Here is a 26,443-nt window from a genome sequence, read left to right on the forward strand (position 1 = left end):
GCTTCAATTTTAATAGTAATTTAATTTCCCCTAGTGTAAATTACCCAGTAATAGAGATGGGTAAGTAAGGAAATCTTAGATTCTGCACACACTGCTCCCTTCATTGTCTGTGTGACTGCTGAAGATATCCTAGTAGAGTGCTCAGCAATCTCCGGCAGTCTCAGACTGCTGTGAGCATGCAGGACAATCTATTCATTCAGATTGGGCATTCCAGCGTGCTACTCTCAGGGATCAGCAAATTATCATCTAGATTGTGCATAGGTGATAACAGGCGTGTACGGTACAGTCAATTTAACATTTTAGTGACTGAGACCAATTTTTCAAATCTGACCAGTGTCACTTTATGTGGTAATATTTCTGGAAGGCTTCAACATATCCCAGCGATTATGAAATTTTTTTTGAGACACACTGTATTTTATATTTATAAAAACATGCAACATTTTACAAAGATTTTGAAAAATTAGCAATATTCAAACTCTGAATGTTTACACGCAAACCAAATAATCATGCTAAAAAATATTGCCAATTTATACCATCACTTATATCTTGTACCAGCAACATTTTTCAAACGCTCCTTTATTTTTGAAGTATGTTAGTTAAAAAGGTTCAAAGTTTACCAGCATTTTTTTTTTACAGAAATTTACAAAAAAATGTTTTTTTTATTGATTTAGGGAACTATTCAGGCATCAAGTCACTTTTAGGGGCTTATATAAAACGTTGCATTAGAAAATTTTCTTCATTAAGCATCCAGATTCCATTAATAGCAACATCTAGGAGATGAAAAGGTCACAATCAATGCCAACAATGATTGGGGACAATACAACAGGATCTCAGCTATAGTATACAGCTGACACTCACTGCATTTTTGTCCATTGGGGACTTTATAATCTTATATCTCAGGTCAGAAAAAAAAAAAAAAATAAATAATAATAATAATAATAAAAAATAATAATAATAATAATAATAATAAAAAAAAAATATATATATATATATATATATATATATATATATATATATATATATATATATATATATATATGTATTTATTTGTGGACATTGAGGGGTTAAACCTCAACAGGAATTTCATATACAGCATCTTACCACCACTAATGCCCTGGTGTTCACAAAGAGAAGGGTGCGAGTATCTGGATTCTCTTGGTAGGATTCAATTAAGATAAACTGCAGTTCCTCCAGTTTTGGGTTTTCATTGTCATCAGAAATTTCTTGCAATAATGGTAATTCATCTGTAAGAAAAGAATATAATACCAGTATATGGTGAATGTGTGGATACAATATAGATTTATTCAAGTCATTATAAGACATATTAGGAAATTAATTCTTTCTTCTGCAGCACTGTAAAGATATGGCACTGCAGAATAGCTTCTGCACAGCAATTCCTGCGGCTGCAGGTCAGGTGCCCAGCATATCGCTCTCTGATGTGTGCATACATATCACAGGCCGTAATCAAAGCTGCTAAGTCTTTACACACTTAGGAGGGCCCTCATTGTCAGGGAAGCAATGAAAGCTCCAGTTACAGTATTACTGTTACTGTGAACAGGAAGATTAAATGACCTCTAAATGCCTAAAGTTAAAGATGGCACATTTCCTTAGTGTTTTAGGCAAAAAAAAAAATATCTTTTCATTTTTTAGATTTTAAAAAATTACAAAAAAGAAAATGGGCAAATGCAAGTTTGGGCACCCTTGGAAATTTGTGCACTCAGATAACTTTAAAGGGAACCTGTCACCCCCAAAATCGATGGTGAGGTAAGCTCACCGTCATCAGGGGCTTATCTACATTCCGTAATGCCGTAGATAAGCCGCTCATGTTACCTGAAAGAGGAGAAAAAGAGGTTAGATTATACTCACCCAGGGGCGGTCCCGCTCCGATGGGCGTCTCAGGTCAGGCATACTTTGTCTGCCCTGTTGAGGCAGACAAAATACGCCTGCGCCGGAGCCGCAGCGTGAAGACCAGAAGAGGACGTCATGGAATGAAGATGGGAGGCGCTGTACCGGACCTGAGACGCCCATCGGAGCGGGACCGCCCCTGGGTGAGTATAATCTAAACTCTTTTTCTCCTCTTTCAGGTAACATGAGCGGCTTATCTACAGCATTACAGAATGCTGTAGAAAAGCCCCTGATGACGGTGAGCTTACCTCACCATCGATTTTGGGGGTGACAGGTTCCCTTTAAGGTTTCAGACCTTAATTAGCCTGATAGCGTTATGGCTTGTTCACCATCATCGTTCGTAAAGGCCAGGTGATGCAAATGTCCAAGCTTTATAAAAAACCTAGCCTCCCCTAACCTTGTGCCAAAAAACAGCACCCATGGCTTCTCCTAAGCACCTGCCTAGCACCCCGAAAATGAAAATTATGGAGACCCACAAAGCAGGAGAAGGCTATAAGAAGATAGCAAAGTGTTTTTAAGTTTTCTTTCCTCAGTTTGAAATATAATTAAGAAATGGAAGTTCCTGGTAACAGTGGAGGTCAAGATAAGGTCTGGAAGACCAAGCAAAATTTCAGTGAGCTGCTCATAGGAGTTCCAGAGAGGCAAATCAGAACCTCAGCTTGACTGCGAAAGATTTAGCAGACTTTGGAGTTGTGGTACATTGTTCTACTGTTCAGAGATGCTTGCATAAATATGGCCTTCATGTAGGAGTCGTCAGAAGAAAACCTCTCCTGCGTCCTCACGATACAAACTCAGGGTCAGAAGTATGCAAAAGATGAACTAAACAAGCCTGATGCATTTTGCAAACAAGTCCTGTGGACCGATGAGGAGAAAATATAACTCTTTGGCCAAAATGATCAAAGGTCTGTGTGGAGAAAAAAGGTCACAGAATTTCAAGAAAAGAACATCTCGCCAACCATTAAACATGGGGGGTGGATCAATCATGCTTTGTGGTTTTGTTGCAGCCAATAGAATGAGGAACATTTCACGGGTAGAGGGAAGAATGGTTTCAATGAAATTTAAACAAATTCTTAACATTATTTGTAAAAAAAAAAAAAAAAAAAGCTGAAGAAAGAGGATGACTTCTACAAATGGATGGTGATCCTAAACACACATCAAAATTCACAATAGATTACCTTAAAAGGCACAAGCTGACGGTATTACAATTGACCGCACAGTCCTCTGATCTGAACGTCATTGAAAATCTGTGGCTAGACCTCAAAATACCAATGCATGCAAGACATCCCAGAATCTCACAGAACTGGAAGAATTTTCCAAGGAAGAATGAATGAAAGAAGAAGAATTGAAAGACTCTTGGCTGGATACAAAAAGCGTCTAAAAGCTGTGATACTTTCAAAAGAGGGTGCTACTAGGTTCTAACAATATATTATTACTATACATTTATATAGCGCCATTTAGTCTACGGCGCAGGGGGTGAGGATACACTAGGAGATGTAAAGTGCCCAGCTTTTGCATATATATATATATATATATATATATATATATATATATATATATATATATATATACACACACACACATATATATAATGGAAATTACAAAGCACAAAGGAGATGTGTAATCTTCAATTTTAGGCCTTTTAGAGATAATTTCATATGTTTTGACTGGACAACCCCTTTAACTGTTTCATACGTTTACATGCCATTGCACAGTCATAGCCAAACATTTTGAGAATTAGGGTACCGTCTCACAGTGGCACTTTGGTCGCTACGACGATACGATCCGTGACGTTCCAGCGATATACAAACGATCTCGCCGTGTCTGACACGTAGCAGCGATCAGGGACCCCGCTGAGAATCGTACGTCGTAGCAGATCGTTTGAAACTTTCTTTTGTCGCTGGATCTCCCGCTGTCATCGCTGGATCGGCGTGTGTGACGCTGATCCAGCGATGTGTTCGCTTGTAACCAGGGTAAACATCGGGTTACTAAGCGCAGGGCCGCGCTTAGTAACCCGATGTTTGCCCTGGTTACCATTGTAAATGTAAAAAAAAAAAAAAAAAACTCCATACTCACATTCCGATGCCTGTCACGTCCCCCGCCGTCTGCTTCCCGCACTGACTGTGAGCGCCAGCCGTAAAGTAAAAGCAGAGCACAGCGGTGACGTCACCGCTGTGCTGTGCTTTACGGCCGGCACTGACACAGTCAGTGCGGGAAGCCGCCGGCGGGGGACGTGACAGACATCAGAAGGTGAGTATGTAGTGTTATTTTTTTTTTAAATTTACAATGGTAACCAGGGTAAACATCGGGTTACTAAGCGCGGCCCTGCGCTTAGTAACCCGATGTTTACCCTGGTTACCCGGGGACTTCGGCATCGTTGGTCGCTGGAGAGCTGTCTGTGTGACAGCTCTCCAGCGACCACACAACGACTTACCAACGATCACGGCCAGGTCGTATCGCTGGTCGTGATCGTTGGTAAATCGTTTAGTGTAACGGTACCCTAAGACAAATATTAATTTTTCCAAAGTCAACTGCTTCATTTTTTCTAATGGCAATTTGCATATACTCCTGAATGTCAGAGTGATCAGCTTAACAGCAATTACTGTACTTGCAAAGTCAATATTTGCCCAGAAAATGAACTTTAACCCGCAAAACACATTTCAACATCATTGCAGTCCTGCCTTAAACGGAGCAGCTAACATCGTTTTAGGCCACGTTCACACGCTGCGGGTTCCTCTGCGGGTTAATCCCGCAGCGGAATTGAAAATCTGCAGGGCAAAACCGCTGCGGTTATCCCTGCAGATTTTATCGCGGTTTGTTCCGCGGTTTCCGCTGCGGGATTACTGCTGTACTATTGATGCTGCATATGCAGCAATATGCAGCATCAATAGTAATGTAAAAAATAATAAAAATCGGTTATACTCACCCTCTGACGTCGCGATCTCCCCGGCGCTGCAAGCGGCTGTGCCGACAAGGACCTTCGTGACGTCACGGTCATGTGACCGCGGCGTCATCACGGTCATGTGACCGCGACGTCACCACAGGTCCTGTTCGGCACAGCAACTGAGACCGGACGTCGCGGGCAGCTCTGAGAGGTGAGTATAACATGATTTTTTATTTTAATTCTTTTTTTTTTACACCCAAATATGGTTCCCAGGGCCTGGAGGAGAGTCTCCTCTCCTCCACCCCGGGTACCACCCGCTCATTATCCGCTTACTTCCCGCAACGTGGGCACAGCCCCATGCGGGAAGTTAGCGGTTCAATGCATTTCTATGGGTGCAGAATCGCTGCGATTCTGCACCAAGAAGTGACATGGTCCTTCTTTTTTTCTGCAGAAAATCCGCGCGGATTTTCCACAGAAAAAAAGGATCGTCGGCACAGCGGGTTTTGTTTTCCATTAGGTTACATTGTACTGTAACCTACATGGAAAAAGGATGCGGACCCGCAGCTGCAAAACAGCTGCGGGTCCGCAGCAAAACCCGCAGCGTGTGAACATAGCCTTAGTGATTGATCCATTAACACAGGTGTGGGTGTTGATGAGGACAGGGCTGGCGATCAATCAGTCATGATTAAGTAAGAATGACATCACTGGACACTTTAACCCCTTCCCGACCCATGACGCCACGTAGGCGTCATGAAAACCCGTACCAATCCGACCCATGACGCCTATGTGGCGTCATGGAATGATCGCGTCCCTGCAGATCGGGTGAAGGGGTTAACTCCTATTTTACCCGATCTGCAGGGAGAGGGGGAGTGGTACTTCAGCCCAGGGGGGGTGGCTTCACCCCCCCGTGGCTACGATCGCTCTGATTGGCTGTTGAAAGTGAAACTGCCAATCAGAGCGATTTGTAATATTTCACCTAAAAAACTGGTGAAATATTACAATCCAGCCATGGCCGATGCTGCAATACCATCGGCCATGGCTGGAAAACCTGAAGTGACCCCCCCCACCCCACCGATCGCCCCCCCAGTGCTCCGTTATGGGGTCCGGTCCCCTCCGTCCTGTGCTCCGCTCCCCCGTCCTCCTGCCCGCTCCCCCCCTGCTCCTATGTCACCCCCCGGTGCTCCGACGCCCCCCCCCGTGCCCCGATCTCCCCCCCCCCTTATACTTACCGAGGCTCCCGGTGTCGGTCCGTCTCCTCGCTGGGCGCCGCCATCTTCCAAAATGGCGGGCGCATGCTCAGTGCGCCCGCCGATTCTGCCGACCGGCAGATTCATTACAAGTACATTTTGATCGCTGTGGTAGGTTCTATCACAGCGATCAAAATAAAAAAATAATAAATAACCCCCCCCCCTTTATCACCCCCATAGGTAGGGACAATAATAAAATAAAGAAAATATTTTTTTTTCTTTTTCCACTAGGGTTAGGGTTAGAACTAGGGTTAGAACTAGGGGTAGGGTTAGGGTTACGGGTAGGGTTAGGGTTAGGGGTAGGGTTATGGCATGTGCACACAGAGCGGATCGGCCGCGGATCGGCAGCGGATCGACCGCGGATCGGCTGTGGATCCGCAGCGGATCGGCCGCGGATCGGCAGCGGATCCGCAGCGGATCGGCCGCGGATCCGCAGCGGATCGGCCGCGGATCCGCAGCGGATCGGCAGCGGATCCGCAGCGGATTGGCCGCGGATCCGCAGCGGATTGGCCGCTGCGAATTCGAAGCAGTTTTCCATCAGGTTTACAGTACCATGTACACCTAAGGAAAACCAAATCCGCTGTGCCCATGGTGCGGAAAATTCCGTGCAGAAACGCTGCGTTGTATTTTCCACAGCATGTCAATTCTTTGTGCGGATTCCGCAGCGTTTTACACCTGTTCCTCAATAGGAATCCGCAGGTGAAATCCGCACAAAAAAACACTGGAAATCTGCTGTAAATCCGCAGGTAAAACGCAGTGCCTTTTACCTGCAGATTTTTCAAAAATCGTGCGGAAAAATCTCACACGAATCCGCAACGTGGGCACATAGCCTTAGGGTTAGGGTTGGAATTAGAGTTAGGGTTGGAATTAGGGCTAGGGTTTGAAATAGGGTTAAGATTAGGCTTGTGGTTAGGGTTACGGATAGGGTTAGGGGTGTGTTGGGGTTACAGTTGTGGTTAGGGTTGGGATTAGGGTTACGGTTGGGATTAGGGTTAGGATTAGGGTTGGAATTAGGGTTACGGGTGTGTTGCGGTTAGGGTTGTGGTTAGGGGTGTGTTGAGGTTAGGGTTGTGATTAGGGTTATGGCTACAGTTGGGATTAGGATTAGGGGTGTGTTGGGGTTAGTCTTGAAGTTAGAATTGAGGGGTTTCCACTGTTTAGGCACATCAGGGGTCTCCAAACGCAACATGGCGCCACCATTGATTCCAGCCAATCTTGCGTTCAAAAAGTCAAATGGTGCTCCCGCCCTTCCAAGCCCCGACGTGCGCCCAAACAGTGGTTTACCCCCACATTTGGGGTACCAGCGTACTCAGGACAAACTGGGCAACAACTGTTGGGGTCCAATTTTTCCTATTACCCTTGCAAAAAAAAAAAATTACTTGCTAAAACATAATTTTTGAGGAAAGAACAATTATTTTTTATTTTCACGGCTCTGCGTTATAAACTTCTATGAAGCACTTGGGGGTTGAAAGTGCTCACCACACATCTAGATAAGTTCCTTCGGGGGTCTAGTTTCCAAAATGGGGTCACTTGTGGGGTGTTTCTACTGTTTAGGCACATCAGGGGCTCTGCAAATGCAATGTGACGCCCGCAGACCATTCCATCAAAGTCTGCATTTCAAATGTCACTACTTCCCTTCCGAGCCCTGACTTGTGCCCAAACAGTGGTTTACCCCCACATATGGGGTATCAGCGTACTCACAACAAACTGGGCAACAAATATTGGGGTCCAAATTCTCCTGTTACCCTTGTGAAAATAAAAAATTGCTTGCTAAAACATCTTTTTTGAGGAAAGAAAAATGATTTTTTATTTTCACGGCTCTGCGTTGTAAACTTCTGTGAAGCACTTGGGGGTTGAACGTGCTCACCACACATCTAGATAAGTTCCTTGGGGGGGTCTAGTTTCCAAAATGGGGTCACTTGTGGGGGGTTTCTACTGTTTAGACATATCAGGGGCTCTGCAAACGTAACATGATGCCCGCAGACCATTCCATCAAAGTCTGCATTCCAAAACGTCACTACTTCCCTTCCGAGCCCCGGCATGTGCCCAAACAGTGGTTTACCCCCACATATGGGGTATCAGCATACTCAGGAGAAACTGGACAACAACTTTTGGGGTCCAATTTCTCCTGTTACTCTTGCAAAAATAAAAAATTCTGGGCTAAAAAAATATTTTTGAGGAAAGGAAACACATTTTTTATTTTCACGGCTCTGCGTTATAAACTTCTGTGAAGCACTTGGGGGTTCAAAGTGCTCACCACACATCTAGATTAGTTCCTTTGGAGGTCTAGTTTCCAAAATGGGGTCACTTGTGCGGGAGCTCCAATGTTTAGGCACACAGGGGCTCTCCAAACGCGACATGGTGTCCGCTAACGATTGGAGCTAATTTTCCATTCAAAAAGTCAAATGGCACGCCTCCCCTTCCGAGCCTTGCCGTGCACCCAAACAGTGGTTTACCCCCACATATGAGGTATCGGCATACTCAGGAGAAATTGCCCAACAAATTTTAGGATCCATTTTATCCTGTTGCCCATGTGAAAATTAAAGAATTGAGGCTAAAAGAAACTTTGTGTGAAAAAAAAGTACTTTTTCATTTTTACGGATCAATTTGTGAAGCACCTGGGGGTTTAAAGTGCTCACTATGCTTCTAGATAAGTTCCTTGGGGGGTCTAGTTTCCAAAATGTGGTCAATTGTGGGGGAGCTCCAATGTTTAGGCACACGGGGGCTCTCCAAACGCGACATGGTGTCCGCTAAAGATTGGAGCCAATTTTTCATTCAAAAAGTCAAATGGCGCTCCTTCCCTTCCGAGCCCTGCCGTGCGCCCAAACAGTGGTTTACCCCCACATATGAGGTATCAGCGTACTCAGGACAAATTGGACAACAACGTTCCTGGTCCAGTTTCTCCATTTACCCTTGGGAAAATAAAAAAATTGTTGCTAAAAGATCATTTTTGTGACTAAAAAGTTAAATGTTCATTTTTTACTTCCATGTTGCTTCTGCTGCTGTGAAACACCTGAAGGGTTAATAAACTTCTTGAATGTGGTTTTGAGCACCTTGAAGGGTGCAGTTTTTAGAATGGTGTCACTTTTGGGTATTTTCAGCCATATAGAACCCTCAAAATGACTTCAAATGTGAGGTGGTCCCTAAAAAAAATGGTTTTGTAAATTTTGTTGTAAAAATGAGAAATCACTGGTCAAATTTTAACCCTTATAACTTCCTAGCAAAAAAAAAAATTGTTTCCAAAATTGTGCTGATGTAAAGTAGACATGTGGGAAACGTTATTTATTAACTATTTTGTGTCACATAACTCTCTGGTTTAACAGAATAAAAATTCAAAATGTGAAAATTGCGAAATTTTCAAATTTTTTTGCCAAATTTCCGTTTTTTTCACAAATAAACTCAGAAATTATCGACCTAAATTTACCACTAACATGAAGCCCAATATGTCACGAAAAAACAATCTCAGAATCGCTAGGATCCGTTGAAGCGTTCCTTGAGTTATTACCTCATAAAGGGACACTGGTCAGAATTGCAAAAAACGGCAAGGTCATTAAGGCCAAAATAGGCTGGGTCATGAAGGGGTTAAAAGGAGGCTGGTGCTTGGTATCATTGTTTCTTTTCAGTTAACCACGGTTATCTCTAAAGAAACACGTGCAGCCATCATTGCACTGCACAAAAATGGCCTAACAGGGAAGAGTATCGCAGCTACAAAGATTGCACCTCAGTCAACAATCTATCGCATCATCAAGAACTTCAAGGAGAGAGCTTCCATTGTTGTCAAAAAGGCTCCAGGGCGCCCAAGAAAGACCAGCAAGCGCCAGGACCGTATCTTAAAACTGTGTCAGTGCCAAGCTTGCTCAGGAATGGCAGCAGGCTGGTGTGAGTGCTTCGGCACACACTGTGAGGCGGAGACTCTTTGTGCAAGGCCTGGTTTCAAGGAGGGCAGCAAAGAAGCCACTTCTCTCCAGAAAAAACATCAGGGACCGACTGATATTCTGCAAAAGGTACAGGGAGTGGACTGCTGAGGACTGGGGCAAAGTCATTTTCTCTGATGAATCCCCTTTTCGATTGTTTGGGACATCTGGAAAACAGCTTATTCGGAGAAGAAGAGGTGAGCGCTACCACCAGTCTTGTCTCATGCCAACTGTAAAGCATCCTGAAACCATTCATGTGTGGGGTTGCTTCTCAGCCAAGGGAATCGGCTCACTCACAGTCTTGCCTAAAAACACAGCCATGAATAAAGAATGGTACCAGAATGTCCTCCAAGAGCAACTTCTCCCAACCGTCCAAGAGCAGTTTGGCGCCCAACAATGCCTTTTCCAGCATGATGGAGCACCTTGCCATAGAGCAAAGGTGATAACTAAATGGCTCATGGAACAAAACATAGAGATTTTGGGTCCATGGCCTGGGAACTCCCCAGATCTTAATCCCATTGAGAACTTGTGGTCAATCATCAAGAGACGGGTGGACAAACAAAAACCAACAAATTCAGGCAAAATGCAAGCATTGATTATGCAAGAATGGACTGCTATCAGTCAGGATTTGGTCCAGAAGTTGATTGAGAGCATGCCAGGGAGAATTGCAGAGGTCTTGAAGAAGAAGGGTCAACACTGCAAATATTGACTTGCTGCATTAACTCATTCTAACTGTCAATATAACCTATTGGTACTCATAATATGATTGCAATTATATTTCTGTATGTGATCTAAACATCAGACAAACACTAATAAAAACCAGAGGGCAGCAGATCATGTGAAAATATAATTTTGGTGTCATTCTCAAAAATTTTGGCCATGACTGTACATGGTAAATAAACAGTCAAAAAAGAGGGATTTTTGGTTCTTACCGTAAAATCTCTTTCTTGGAGCCTTCATTGGGGGACACAGGTAACCATGGGTGTATGATGCTGTCACTAGGAGGCTGGACACTATGCAAATAAAGAAGTAGTAACTCCTCCCCGGCAGTATACACCCTCCGACAGGCACCAGGCAACTCAGTTGGTGCAAAAGCAGTAGTAGGAACAGGTAATATAAAACTCAACCTATGTACCAACCCACAACAACGGCACGTTAGCCAACACGGTACAACTTCAAGGGAGGGTGCTGTGTCCCCCAATGAAGGCTCCAAGAAAGAGATTTTACGGTAAGAACCAAAAATCCCTCTTTTTTTCTCGCTTCATTGGGGGACACAGGTAACCATGGGACGTCCAAAAGAAGTCCCTAGGGCGGGTATTCTGCAGAAAAAGAGGAGCTAGGTCGGCCGGTGAGAAACCGCCGCCTGCAGTATCCTGGGATGTGGACGGCTGACAGAGAGGGAACGTGACCCTCCGCCCAGCGGAGAATTTTTGCCACTTCCGCCATGGCTTGACTGCTGCGAGTCCCCCCTTGGTGGTTTATGTATGCCACGGCCGTGGCATTGTCCGACTGAATGTGGACCGGTTTTCCCGAGAGGAGGGACTCCCAGCGGATGAGGGCTAGGAAGATGGCTCTGATTTCCAAGAGGTTGATTGAGAGGCACACCTCTTGAGCAGTCCAGCGGCCCTGGGCTGTGAGGTGGAGAAAGACTGCTCCCCAACCCTGGAGACTGGCATCGGTGGCAATCACCTGCCAGTGGGGAGGGAGAAATGACCTCCCGCGCAGAATGGAGGTGGACAGCGTCCACCAAGTGAGAGACTGCCTCACCTTGGGAGAGAGGCGAAATGGACGGTCCAGGGAAAGCGGATTCCTGTCCCAGGCAGACAGAAGAGCCAGCTGGAGGGGACGAGAGTGGAACTGAGCATAGGGGACCGCTTCCATAGAAGCGACCATTCTCCCCAGAACCCTCATGGCTAGACGAAGGGACAGAGGGCTCGGACCCTTTAGCGCTCTGACACCCTGGCGAAGAGAAAGAAACTTCTCCTTGGGAAGGAAGACCTGAGCCCGAAAGGTATCGAATTCCATGCCTAGGAACTCCAGCCGCTGGGTTGGAATCAAGGAAGACTTCTGGTAGTCGATCAACCAGCCTAGGCGAACTAGGGTGTCCAGAGTAAGCTGGAGGCTCTGGCTGCAATCCCGCTGGGATGAGCCCTTGATCAAGAGGTCGTCGAGGTATGGGATTACCAGAATCCTTGAAGAGAGAAAAAAAAAGCTTTGATAAAGATCATTCTGATCGAAACGCGTTGTCGTTAAAGCTCTGTCATCCTGGGCACTTATTGGTGGGAGTTATACACCATGGACATTTGGATTTTATATTTGGATTCAATAAAAGAATTGTTTTAAGGAGCTGGAACTCAATTTTTTTTTCTCTCTTCAATGAACATTACGTCTGCCTGCAGCGGAGTTCCGTGCACCTGCGGTGATTACTGGTGAGCTGGCTACCTCCCTTTTTTCATTACCAGAATCCCTTTTGAACGCAGAATGGCCATGACAGCTGCCATGACCTTCGTAAAGACCCTGGGAGCAGATGCCAGCCCGAAGGGAAGGGCAGTGAACTGGTAATGATGGTCCCTGATCGCGAACCGGAGGAACCTCTGACACTACGACTCCTGAGGCGAGGAGCGAATCGACGGCCTGGAGAAGCCCTGGGAGATGAGAGGGCTGTTTGGGAGGACGAGAGAGCATGAAACGTCTTCCTGGGGGCGAAGAAAATTCTATTTTGTAGCCTGACGTGACGATCTCCCTGACCCAGGCGTCATCGACTACTGAAAGCCAAACCTCTGAGAATAGAAGAAAGCGGCCTCCCACCCTGGAAGGAGTTCCAGGTGGGGGCGACCCGTCATTTATTAGAAAACCTGTGGCCCCGAGATCCAGATGGTTTTGCGGGGTGGCTCTTGGCTCTCCAGCATGGCAGAGGCCTGAAAGAAGGTATTCTTCGGTCCCCTTGTGAGGAGGAACGGTCCTGGACGGGGTTTCCCGAAGAGGCAAAAGACCGAAAGGGACGAAAGGACCGGGGGCCCCTCCTGTTGAAGGGACGTTTCGGATTGGACTGGGGTAAGGAGGTACTCTTACCGCCAGTAGCGTCCGAGATCATTTGATCTAGCTGCGAGCCGAAGAGTCTGGAGCCCTGGAAGGGCAGACCAGTGAGCGATTTCTTAGATGCGGGGGTCAGCGTTCCACGCCTTTAGCCAAAGAATCCGGCGAATGGCGACAATGTTGCCGTTAGCCCTGGTAGAGGAGGCCGCTGCATCAAGGGATGCATTCATGAGGTATTTTCCTGCCAGCGAAAACTGATCCGCTAATTCAGACAGTTCTTCAGCAGGAGCAGAGGCCTAAATGCCCCTGCTCAGAGTCTTGGCCCAGGCTGATACAGCCTTCGCTACCCATGACGAGGCGAAACTAGGGCAAAGGGAGGCTCCGGTTCCTTGAGGAATTGGAGCTCCCAAGGTTGAGTGATATAGATAGAGAGGACTTGGAGGCTCCCATTACGGAGGAGGAGTTGGGTCGCGCTTTGCAATCTTTGACTAATGGAAAGGCGCCTGGTGTAGATGGATTTCCTGCCGAAATTTATAAAAACTTGGGGGAAGTGTTGATCCCTAGATTGAAGGCGGTCCTGGAGGAGGCTAGGGATAGGGGAAGTTTACTGGCATCTATGCGAGAGGCCATAATAGTGATGATTCCTAAGGAGGGGAAGGACTTGACACTGCCGGATTCATACCGGCCAATTTCCTTGCTCACCATAGATGTTAAACTCCTGGCTAAGGTATTGGCGATGAGGTTGACAAGTGTCATTTCCGGCTTGGTGCATTCAGACCAGTCTGGCTTTATGCCCGATAGGTCCACTGCGATTAATCTACGAAGGCTATTTATGAATTTGCAGCTCAGATCCGATAACTGTAGCCAGAGAGTTATTGCATCTTTAGACGCCCACAAGGCGTTTGATAGCGTGGAGTGGGGGTATCTTTGGCAGGTGTTGCGGAATATGGGGTTTGGACCGCAGTTCATATCTTGGATTCGGCTGATGTACTCTATGCCGATGGCCAGGGTCAGGGTGAACGGGGACTTATCACGGACCATACAACTAACTTGAGGGACTAGGCAGGGGTGTCCACTCTCTCCTCTTTTGTTTGCTCTGGCTGTGGAGCCACTGGCTGCTAAACTTCGACGGTCTGATGAGATGACTGGGTTTAAATATGGGAGGATTGAAGAAAGGGTGGCATTGTATGCAGATGACATTCTTTTGTTTTTGGCTGACCCGGGTGCGTCCTTGGAGGGAGCCATTGGGATTATTGAACGCTTCGGATCAGTGTCAGGACTTAGGATAAACTGGAGTAAAGCCCCCGTCTCACTAAGCGAGATCGCTAGCGAGATCGCTGCTGAGTCACAAGTTTTGTGACGCAACAGCGACCTCAGTAGCGATCTCGCTATGTGTGACACGTAGCAGCGACCAGGCCCCTGCTGTGAGATCGCTGGTCGTGTCGGAATGGCCTGGACCTTTTTTTGATCGTTGAGGTCCCGCTGGGTAGCACACATCGCTGTGTTTGACACCTTACCAACGACCTCGTTGACGACTCAGACACTGAATCGTCATAATAGCTCCCATGTGACATCGTTGTACAGGTCGCTACAGGTCGCTGGTGAGATGTCAAACAGTGAGATCGCAGCAGCAATCGTTGGAAGATCTCACTGTTTGACATCTCACCAGCGACCACATAGCGACGCAGCAACGATCCCTGACAGGTCGTATCGTTATCGGGATCGCTTTAGTGTCGCTAAGTGAGACGGGGCCTTAAGTCTATCTTGTTTAAGGTGGATGATGTTGGGGGGGAGCCACTGGAAGATGGGCGACTGAAGGTGACGAGCCAATTCAAGTACCTTGGCATATGGTTATCTATGCCTGTTACTGATTATATACATAGGAATCTGACTCCAATCTTGGATGTTCTGAAGGCAAAAGTGGATGCTTGGCTTAAGCTGCATTTATCTGTGGTAGGTAGGGTGAATCTTATTAAAATGATTCTGATGCCGAAAATACTGTATATTTTGCATAATGCACCAGTGTGGATACCGCGCGGGAAATTTGGACAGATCAACTCTCTGTTTAGGAATTTAATATGGGGGAGACAATATCCGCGGATTAGACTGGAGACACTTCAGCGACCCAAGGACGATGGGGGACTAGCATTGCCTAACCCTGAAATATACTTTCTTGCAGCACAGAGTCAGCATCTAAAGGGATGGGCGCTTGAGGGGTCTCTTGGAGCAGTACAGCGGTTGATGGAAGTGATGACAAAAAGAAAGCCAGTAGTACAATGTTTGGAGGATGGATCCTTGGGAGCTCTGGGGAAATTATACCCGACTGTGTTGTTGATACGTAGGTTGTGGGGTAGATTGAGACATATACGCGGGATCACGGACTTGACGAGATTCTCTCCGCTATGGCATAACAATAACTTACAGGAGTTTGAGGCACTGGGGATACTGACAGAATGGCAGGTCAAAGGGATTCAGTACGTGTATCAGATACTTGAGCGAGGTGAGTTAAAATCATTTTCCCAATTGCAGGTGGAGTTTGGTCTGGGGACTGTGGGGGAGTATCAGTATTTGCGGATGTTGCATGCTTTTAGAGCTCAGAATAGGAGCGGAGATATTAGAATTCAAAGAGATATAGTACTGGAGTATGTGTGTAATGAAGGGTCTACTGGGGGGGTTATATCTACTTTGTATAAAGATCTGCTACATACTTTCCTGTTGGGATTTCCGATAATGGCGAGCGCTAAATGGGAGAGGGATCTGGGTCCAATGGATAAAGAGACTTGGGAGTCGATGCTAGAATGGGTCCCAAGACAGTCAGTGAGCGAACCATATAGACTGTCACAGGTCTATGTAATACACAGGGTCTATAAGTCTCCGATAATACTATATAAGGCAGGTTTGCGTGATAATTCCAAATGCCCAAGGTGTAAATGTACGGATGCGGATATATTTCATATGATGTGGACGTGTCCGAGACTGGCTGCATTTTGGTTAGTAGTTTTGAGTCGTATGGAAGGTGCGTATGGATGTGCGGTGCCAAGAGATCCAATTGTGTGCCTGTTGGGATGCGTGGATGAGATTGGAGTAGATAGTAACCTAAAGATAGCTATTGCCAGACTGTTATACATGGCTAGGAAGGTAATAGCTCGAAATTGGATCAGGGAAGAACCGCCGTCAAGAGGAGAATTCCTACAATATGTGAAACAAGGCCTGACACTCGAAAAGGGGTTTTACAAAAAGAAAGGGAAAATCGAAATGTTCAATAAACTGTGGTCTCTGTGGATCGCCATGGGATAGGGATAGGGGTATTATACAAATTGAATGAACTACGATCCCTCATTAATGGCATTGTAAAGTGTGGCTTACATTAGGGGCTGGGGGATTAGTTATCTTTTTGTTTTACTGATGGAGGTGTTAAGCAAGATGGGCTGTCTTGTTGGGTTGGGGTGGGGGGTGTTGGGATCAAAGGGAGTTGTTTGAAGGGGGGGGAAGAAAATTTTGTATTGAAAATACGAATGTAACATGTCAATCATCTTGTTATTCTTAATAAAAACCTATTTGAACTTAAAAAAAAAAAAAAAAGAAAAAAAAGGAGGCTCCGGAGGCCTCAAATGCCGATTTTGATAGCGTCTCGATTTGTCTGTCCGTGGGGTCCTTAAGGGAAGCCGCGTCCGGAATAGACAGAACTGTCTGTGAGGATAGCCTGAACACTGGCGGGTCAACCTTAGGAGACTCGGACCATTTGGAGACAAGGTCGGAGTGAGAAGGGTATAACACGTCAAGCCATTTCCTGCCGGGGAAACGCTTACCAGGGTTTTCCCAGTGAGTGGAGGTAGTGCTGTCAAACTCCTTGTGATTAGGAAAAACCCTAGAGGGACGTTTAATCCATTTAAAAGCAACGAAGACGTCCTGAGAGCTTGCCTCATCTTCCTTAAGATCAAGCGTCTGAACGATAGCTGAAATAAGGCTATCGACCATCTCCTGTGCTCCGGAAGTCTGATCTGCATCCAAGTCAGATTCCGACTGAGACGTTATGTCAGACCCGAGGTCCGCCTGTGAGGAGGGGGAACGGGCAGATAGGGGAATCCCGATGTGGTCCGGTGAACAGGAGGGAGATCTAGATAAGGTCCTCTTTCTGTCTCTTTTGTCCGGTCTGCCTCTGTGAGGGTCTAGGACAGGTGCGAGCGAATCGCCGTGTGAGGCGTTCGTGGCACTGGTGGCATTAGAGAGAAGCGGGATGCGTTGAAGTGCCAGGATCAGGGACTGAGATACCTTAGTCAGGTCGGACACTGATTGAGACATAGCAACAGCCCACTCCGGGGGAGGGGGTGTGCACTCATTCCGGGACCCAGAAGCTTCCTGGGGCATTGACATGGTAGGAGGAACGCAGGACGGGCAGAAAGGAGATGGCTGACCTGAGACCCACTTTTTCTTACAGTGAACGCAGGCGTAATGGATGGCCGTAGGGGCAAAGGTCGGGGTGGGGTCGGACATAGGTGGATATTACCTTGTCCCCGGGGAATACTGCCAGGTGGAGTAGGTAGTAGCGCTGAGCCTGCTGAAGGACAGCGATAGCCGCAGGTGCCTGTGTTCCCCCGAGAAATCCTGTGTCCCACGTGGTGAGCAGACGCTGACAGTGAGCAGGAAGCAGGAGAAAAGAGTGCGGAGACAGTGCGACTCTGTGGGCGTGCACAGGACCGAAGGGGGGAAAGAAAGGAACGCCCCCTGTAAAACTGAAAGCGTCCCGGCCGCCACAAGAGGGCGCTCAAGAGCCAAGAAAGGGAAAAAGCAGGGAGACGCTGAACTTCCCGGCCGCAATAACACTGGCCGCCACCAGAGGGCGCTCAAGCGCCAAGAAAGGGAAAAAAAGCCGGGAGAACAGAGAGAAATGGCGGGCTGCAAGTTTGAATAAGGTGCCAGCGTTCCTGCTCCCATCCATACGTGGTAGCACATCCCGACGCCCGAATATGCGGCCCACTCCCCTGACAGATTCTCCCCTCTGGTAAGAGGAGATCGCCGCCGGGCAGGGTCGTTGGTGGGGGGAGAGAAGGGGGGGTCGTTTGTTGATTGAAGGATCCCTACCTGCAGATGAGGAACCATCAAGATCCCTGGAAGAGAGAGGGTCCTGGAAGTAGTCCTCCTTCCCGCACCACGACTCTCCGGCGCAGAAGACGGCGTCGACCCCTAACAAGGGGGAGAGGGTCACTGGATGTGACCGCAGTCTTCCTCTCAGCCCTCTCCGAGTAGAGGGATGAGGAGGGGAAACGGGCAGGACTGGCCACCGAAGAAAGGGTCACCCTGAACACCCGAAAGGGTGACAGGGGACGAAGTCCTGCCCAGCGGGTCCGAGAGGGTGCGATGTGGGTGAAACCACACTGCTCTCTCGGTTGCTCAAAGTGGGGAAAACAGGGTGAGAAAACTGCACCCCGTTACCCTGAAGAAAAAAGTCTGAAAAAGAAAGGGGAAATGATTAATAACAAACAATAAATCCCTGTAAAAGAAATGCGGATCTGGGGTTAGATCCAGGTCCGCCTCCTACAGACACTAAGCAAAAACTTGAGTGAGTTGCCTGGTGCCTGTCGGAGGGTGAATACTGCCGGGGAGGAGTTACTTCTTCTTTATTTGCATAATGTCCAGCCTCCTAGTGACAGCAGCATACACCCATGGTTACCTGTGTCCCCCAATGAAGCGAGAAAGAAATGAGTCTTTTCTGAAATTCTAGGGAGTTAGTTGCAATAAGATAAAACAAAGAAAATGTATTAAAAATAAAAAAAAAGTCTGGAGCTGGAAATGCTTCAGATGGGGAGACTTTCAAATAGAAATGTACAGCCATTTTGAGATTGCAAAGTAAGTATACCAGTCTCACTGGGTGTAAGAACTACGTATTTTTATTTTAAAAAGACTGGGTGGCACTTTTTCCCCAACTGACAGACTATTTCACAACTGTGAAAGACATTTAATAGGTTGGATTTTGTAGTCTACAGGTTGTGTACATTCTATGCAGTTTACATAATAGCACAGTGCATTCATAGTTAATGGCACCTGATGAGAACATATGGAATATTCCTAATTATTGGGAAGACACACTCCAGATGTAAGGGGCAGGGGACTAATATTGCAGCTCTGTGTTCATTAGATACAAAGAATTTCACTATGTTATAACAGATATTACATTTTTCATGTATGGCAATGTTTAGCCACATTACCTTCAAATTTTTTTGCCAGTTCCTGTTCAATCTCAGTAAAAGTCCCATTTTTTATATCTGTGAAAAACTTTTGTAAGTACTCCAAGGCATCTTTTGTACGAGCATCATCGTTAATTATAAGGGAGTCGTTCAGCTTCTGTTAAGAAGAAAAACAATGCATTTATGATACAAAAAAAGTGTTATAACACAGATGCTTTTTGTTTGGCTTTTTTTTTTTACTAGGTTCACTAAATGCTAAAACTGTCCTGCCATTATGATTCTCCAGGTCAGTACGGGTTCACAGACACCAAACATGCGTAGGTTCTTTTCTTATCTAAGTGGTTAAAAAAAAATTCCACACTTTGTTTTAAAAAAAAAATAACTTTGTGCCATTTTCCAATACCTGTAGCATCTCCATTTTTTGTGGGGGAGAGCTTATTTTTTGCGTACCGAGCTGACCGAATAAATGAGCTCCATAAGACTACACTATGTAACAGGAATTACACGGTCTTTGTGGTTCGGCAGCATTACAATAACAATAGTTGTAGTAGTAGTAGTAATGTTGTAGAAAGATATACACCAATGGGATACTGTACCCGTAAATGCTCAGTGTATGTGAACAACGTGCTACAGATGTGACTCTCCATGGTCTTGTCTTCCAGCTGCACTGTGTGGCATGCCTTCTGGGTGGCAACAATCCACTGCTCATATTGCTTCGTCCCACAAGGCCGATTCTGGATGTTTGACATAGTTTCTTAGCAAAAAAACAAAAAAGCATTAAATTGCTTTTAACGGTCCTAGTAGGATAATAAAGTACTACAGTGACAGCTGCACATGTGGCCTTTGCCCTTCTAATCTACCTAAAGAGCATGTGTCACATGCAAATCCTTGCAGTGCACAGCAAACACTGGCAGCAAGTAGTTTGCGGTGTCCATGGGACTACATGCGCCTCCACCACCTTCTACCCACTGATTAACTGATGTTTCCATTTCCCTGTATAACATATGCTTTTTGGGGGCCCTTTTATTCTGCATTAGCATTTTTGGGGCCCTAATAATGTGCACAGCTTTTTTAATAATGTTTTCCAAATAGCCTATGGAGGGGAAAAAAAGGAGCTACAAATAAAATCCATACACATCTAAAAAATATAAAAAACAAACAAACATTAGAATATCTAAAAACTCCATAAAAATGTCCAAAACATAGATGTTTTGTCTAAAGCTATAAAAAAAAAATCCAACAAAAGAATTCTAAATATGCTACTCCTGAATTTTAAGTCATGGACCCCCACCATCTCCAGGACGTCAGAAAATCGCAATGCGGTCAATTCATACAATGCAGGCCAATTATATTTTTTGTTGTTTTTGAAGAATTTTAGGGCTCGATCCCCTGAACTAAAATATTGGTTACACAAAAAAAATTATATTTGTTTTATTTGTCCAATTTTTTGTTCAACTCTTGTTTAATATTTTTCTGAAAGCAAATTATTTTTGCAGTTTTTGAAATATTGCAGAAATGCTGAATATTTGCACTTGAGCTATATACAAATAGCAACAAATATTTTTAAATAGAAACCTTTTGAGTTTTCCGGGCTAATAAAAGTCCTCACTGGACATGCTGCATTTACACACAAAAAATACACAACAGCATGCACAAAAAAAAATACATGTATAAAAAAAATAAAAAAATAAAATAAAACAGGAAAGTGGAAAAAAATGCCTTATGTGAAAAAAGGGAATTACTATAGTCACTAATATGCAAATGTGATTGTACCATAAGAAGCAGTATTGTAACAGCTAACTAAGTCCAAATCTGTACTCTTTTTTTAAGATTCAACACATATCATTACCAATATGTGGAAAAATTGATTTGGCCATCTGTTCTATTTCTGCCATGATTTTCTTTATAACTTCAGCAAATGGATCATTGTCACGTTGTGTAGTTTCCCGGACATCTGCAATGAAGAACAAATCCGTAGAATTCGCTTAGTTTTTGTAAAATCTGTAAACCTCCATTACTAATATGGTTCTGTCGTTACTGACTGTTCTTATGGTAAACTAGATGGTGGCCCGATTCTAACACGTCGGTTATTCTAGAATATGTATGTAGTTTATATCACTGATTGGTCGCGGCCAACCGGGCGTGACCAATCAGCGAAGCATGGTTTAAATCCCGCGCCAATTCGCGGCCGGACTGCGCCTGTCGCTGATTGGTCGCGCCAACCGCCCATGACCAATCAGCCACGCGGGATTTCCGTTACAGACAAACAGACAGAATTAGATGATCATATAGTAGACTAGATGGTGGCCCGATTCTAACGTATCGGGTATTCTAGAATATGTAGGTAGTATATAGCACAGAGTACGTACTATATTGCACACTGACGTAGTATATAACACAACCGAGTACCGACGTAGTATATAACATAGCTACGTAGTATATAACAGAGCTACGTAGTACGTAACACAGCGTACATAGTATATAGCAGAGCTACGTAGTATAACACAGCCACGTAGTGTATTGCAGCTACGTAGTGTATTGATCAGCCATGTAGTATATTGCACAGCCACGTAGTATATAACAGAGCCACGTAGTATACTGCACAGTCGACGTAGTATATAACAGAACCGACACAGCTACATAGTATATTGCACAGCCACGTATTATATTGGACAGTCACGTTGTATATTGCACAGTCACGTTGTATATTGCCCAGCTACATAGTATATAGCACAGAGATGTAGTATATAAAAGAGCCCACGCAGTATGAAACACAGCCCACGTAGTATATAGCAATGTGGGCACTATATGCGTGGTTAAAAAAGACTTAAAATAAAAAAATAAACATATACTCACGTTCCGAAGGCCCCTTGAAGTCCTGGCGCCTGTGTGCGGTGCACGCGGCAGCTTCCGGTCCCAGGGTTGGTATGAGCGCAGGACCTGTGATGACGTCGCGGTCACATGACCGTGACGTCATGGCAGGTCCTTCTCGCATTGCATCCTTGGCACCGGAACCTGCCGCTTGCACTGCCGAGGACAGCGCGCGACGTCGAAAGGTGAGAATAACCTTTTTTTTATTATTATTATTTGTAACATTAGATCTTTTTACTATTGATGCTGCATACGCAGCATCAATAGTAAAAAGATGGTCACACAGGGTTAATAGCTGCGTTAACGGAGTGCGTTACACCGCGGCATAACGCGGTCCGTTAACGCTGCCATTAACTCTGTGTGGGGGCTGACTGAAGGGGATTATGGAGCGGGCACTGACTGCGGGGAGTAAGGAGCGGCCATTTTGCCGCCGGACTGTGCCCGTCGCTGATTGGTCGTGACTGTTTTGCCGCGACCAATCAGTGACTTGGGATTTCCGTGACAGACAGAGACAGACAGAAGGACAGAAAGACGGAAGTGACCCTTAGACAATTATATAGTAGATGAACAGGAGACTGACCAATGACGATGAACTCAGGGCCCATCTTACCTTTCTGTGGCTTATACACAACTCTCTCCAGCTCTTCTGTATTTTCTTTCACAGTGGATATTTCTTCAATGTCCAAACAAGCACAAAGTCTACTAATATAGTTCATAGTCTCCAATCGATTGCGGGACTTTCCAGTGCCAACTGAGGCTGTTAATCCAATTATCTACATGGAAAGAATGACAATGATTAAAAGATGCTGTTAGTATTTTAATTAGAGCGCCTCTATGGTCCATGATGTATTTTTTGTCATTACAGCCCATTCTAATTCAAATGAACGAGTCTTAGCCGCAATATCAAACATGCCTTGTGGACAAGAATGGGAAGGTTTCTCTATAAAAAAAAAAAAAAAGATTGAATATTTTTTTTCAAATTCTAGATAACTTAAAAAGGGGTGTATCACTTTATCTTTATTAACGTACAGTACAGACCAAAGGTTTGGACACACCTTCTCATCTAAAGATGTTTCTGATTTTCATGACTATGAAAATTATACATTCACACTGAAGGCATCAAAACTATGAATTAACACATGTGGAATCATATACTTAACAAAAAAGTGTGAAACAACTGAAATTATGTCTTATATTCTAGGTTCTTCAAAGTAGCCACCTTTTGCTTTGATGACTGCTTTGCACACTCTTGGCATTCTCTTGATGACCTTCAAGAGGTAGTCACCGGAAATGCTTTTCACTTCACAGGTGTGCCCTGTCAGGTTTAATAAGTGGGATTTCTTGCCTTATTAATGGGGTTGGGACCATCAGTTGTGTTGTGCCGAAGTCTGGTGGATACACAGCTGATAGTACTACTGAATAGACTGTTAGAATTTGTATTATGGCACGAAAAAAAGCAGCTAAGTAAAGAAAAACGAGTGGCCATCATTACTTTAAGAAATGTCGGTCAGTCAGTCTGAAAAATTGGGAAAACTTTGAAAGTGTCCCCAAGTGCAGTTGCAAAAACCATCAAGCGCTACAAAGAAACTGGCTCACATGAGGACCACCCAAGGAAAGGAAGACCAAGAGTCACCTCTGCTTCTGAGGATAAGTTTATCTGAGTCACCAGCCTCAGAAATCGCAGGTTACAGCAGCTCAGATTAGAGACCAATTTAATGCCACACAGAATTCTAGCAGCAGACATATCTCTACAACAACTGTTAAGAGGAGACTTTGTGCAGCCGGCCTTCAAGGTAAAATAGCTGCTGGGAAACCACTGCTAAGGACAGGCAACAAGCAGAAGAGACTTGTTTGGGCTAAAGAACACAAGGAATGGACATTAGACCAGTGGAAATCTGTGCTTTGGTCTGATGAGTCCAAATTTGAGATCTTTGGTTCCAACCACCGTGTCTTTGTACGACGCAGAAAAGGTGAACGGATGGACTCTACATGCCTGGTTCCCAACGTGAAGCATGGAGGAGAAGGAGGTGTGATGGTGTGGGGGTGCTTTGCTGGTGACACTGTTGGGGATTTATTCAAAATTGAAGGCATACTGAACCAGCATGGCTACCACAGGATCTTGTAGTGGCATGCTATTCCATCAGGTTTGAGTTTAGTTGGACCATCATTTATTTTTCAACAGGACAATGACCCCAAACACACCTCCAGGCTGTGTGAGGGCTATTTGACCAAGAAGGAGAGTGATGGGGTGCTACGCCAGATGACCTGGCCTCCACAGTTACCAGACCTGAACCCAATCGAGATGGTTTGGGGTGAGCTGGACCACAGAGTAAAGGCAAAAGGGCCAACAAGTGCTAAGTATCTCTGGGAACTCCTTCAAGATTGTTGGAAGACCATTCCAAGTGACTATCTCTTGAAGCTCATCACGAGAATGCCAAGAGTGTGCAAAGCAGTCATCAAAGCAAAAGGTGGCTACTTTGAAGAACCTAGAATATAAGACTTAATTTCAGTTGTTTCACACTTTTTTGTTAAGTATATCATTCCACATGTGTTAATTCATAGTTTTGATGCATTCAGTGTCAATATACAATTTACATAGTCATGAAAATACAGAAAAATCTTTAAATGAGAAGCTGTGTCCAAACTTTTGGTCTGAGGGCGTGGCTTCGGACGTCTATGGAGGCAGACGTGTGAAGAGGGAGCTCCAGGAGAAAAATCCCTATACGCGACTTCCACAGCATATTTTGGAGGCCCCTTGCCACATAATCCCCCTTCATCATCCCGATACCAAGGGGAACCCCTCCAACCAACTTCCTCCTCATCTCTGTCCCCCAGAACAGCTCCAGCCGGAGCAGGCCTCTGGGGCCCATCAGGCCTAGTGAACAGGAAGGCCCTGCACGGCAGTGAAGAGGAGGACTCCTCCCCTGCCAGATCTTCACTTCAGGAGACTAAGCGCCGCAAGCTTCCCCCTCCAGGAGGACCTGCAAGCAGCAGAACGGAGGTTCCGGCCCTGCGCTCCCTCCGGTAAGCCGACACAGCGGGCGTCCCCGAGCGGCACAGCCCTCACTGCGGGCCGCGGCGTCAGACGTCCCCTCGGAGTGCAGCGCCGCTGCGGACCCGCCCGAGGAGATCAGCAGCTGCCGGCGACGATCGCGACACTGTAGCGGCGCCACCGGGGAAGGCCCGCCTGAGGAGCAGGACAAGCGCTTCAGCCCGAGAAGTAAGCCGCTCCACAGCGCCCCGGACACCAGCGCCGGCTGATCGGCAGGTCCCGGACCCCAGCGATAGGAGTCCAGCGGACGGCGGCTCTGCAGAGGCGCCGCTGGTGATCCAACTTACCCTCACCCTGCCCTCCGATCCAGCCCCGGATCTTCACAGGAAGCTCTCCGGCACCAATCCACAAGGTCAGTGGTCTGGAAAAATCGAGCCCCCGGATCCAAAGCGGTGATTCTCGGAGGCCTAACCTAAAAAAGTAGTCCCCTAACAACCACTCACATTACCGCAAAATCGCGGTGAAAAAAAAAAGGGGGAATTAACTCTAACCCTCTTCCTATATCGCCCCCTTAATTCATCCACTTGGGGAAAAGGAATTGAAACATCTTTTATTAAATCTCCAGGCTTGCTCAATAAAAGCCTATGGGAAGTAGTTCCGGCCGCTCCCTGTAGGAATCACTACGCCGGCACCATCCCAAGCGCCCTACAAAGCTGACAGCAGAGAGCAGAGTCTGCAAAACAACGCTCTTGCTCGCACTGTAAAAGACACACTGTAATTAAGCCTCCATCTTCTAAAAGGTAAACAAAACCAGAAACGCCTCCCTCTCACAGCCCTCACAGAATACCTACTTTTGGACAGGCGTAAAACACTCTCTTAACCTTAGCCACATAAGACTTAACTGTGAGGCATAGCACTAATTGGTCAACACCCATTAAAATCTGCTCTGACAGCGTCCATTAACCGCTACCATGAATAACGCAAAATCTAAAGGGAGAATTATCCCTTCCACTCCAACAAAACCACTCTACAGCCAAAAACAGGACAAATCTCTGAGTCGCAGGGACCTAGAGAAATCCAGACCTAGCTCCTTCTCCTCACCCAGGCGCAGATCTAGATCCCCCAGGAGAGACACACCTCATCTAATGGACTATGGGTCCAACAACAAATCCTTTGATAACAAATCCTCTCCTACAAAAATGGACTCCTCTGCCAGCTTAAAGAGATCTAACCCAGGAGCCACGAATGAGAAATATGATTCTTATGGGAACTATTCAGAAGCGGAGGAGGATGTTGTATCTAGTGACACATCCCCCAATCAATCCCCACAAAAAAGTAAAACAAAATATGATGACCCAGAACCCAACAGGGGCGTCAAATCGGCAGGCACATACTCACTCACACACGTTACA

At 45.7% G+C, this 26,443-nt stretch overlaps 1 protein-coding gene across 1 annotated transcript in view; it reads right to left on the bottom strand.

Moving 5' to 3' along the window:
• RIGI (RNA sensor RIG-I) overlaps positions 1-26,443 on the bottom strand; it is a 148,504-nt gene that overhangs the window by 48,592 nt on the left and 73,469 nt on the right. Inside the window, exons 11-15 of the mRNA XM_077250090.1 lie at positions 22,650-22,812; positions 21,018-21,122; positions 19,765-19,922; positions 19,190-19,325; positions 1,102-1,244 (exon numbers count right to left, since the gene is read on the bottom strand). Of these exons, the coding sequence (XP_077106205.1) occupies positions 1,102-1,244; positions 19,190-19,325; positions 19,765-19,922; positions 21,018-21,122; positions 22,650-22,812 (705 nt within the window). The remainder of the gene's footprint in view (positions 1-1,101; positions 1,245-19,189; positions 19,326-19,764; positions 19,923-21,017; positions 21,123-22,649; positions 22,813-26,443) is intronic.

The sequence above is a fragment of the Ranitomeya variabilis genome, chromosome 1, assembly GCF_051348905.1.
Source record: "Ranitomeya variabilis isolate aRanVar5 chromosome 1, aRanVar5.hap1, whole genome shotgun sequence".
NCBI classification, from domain to species: Eukaryota; Metazoa; Chordata; class Amphibia; order Anura; family Dendrobatidae; genus Ranitomeya; species Ranitomeya variabilis.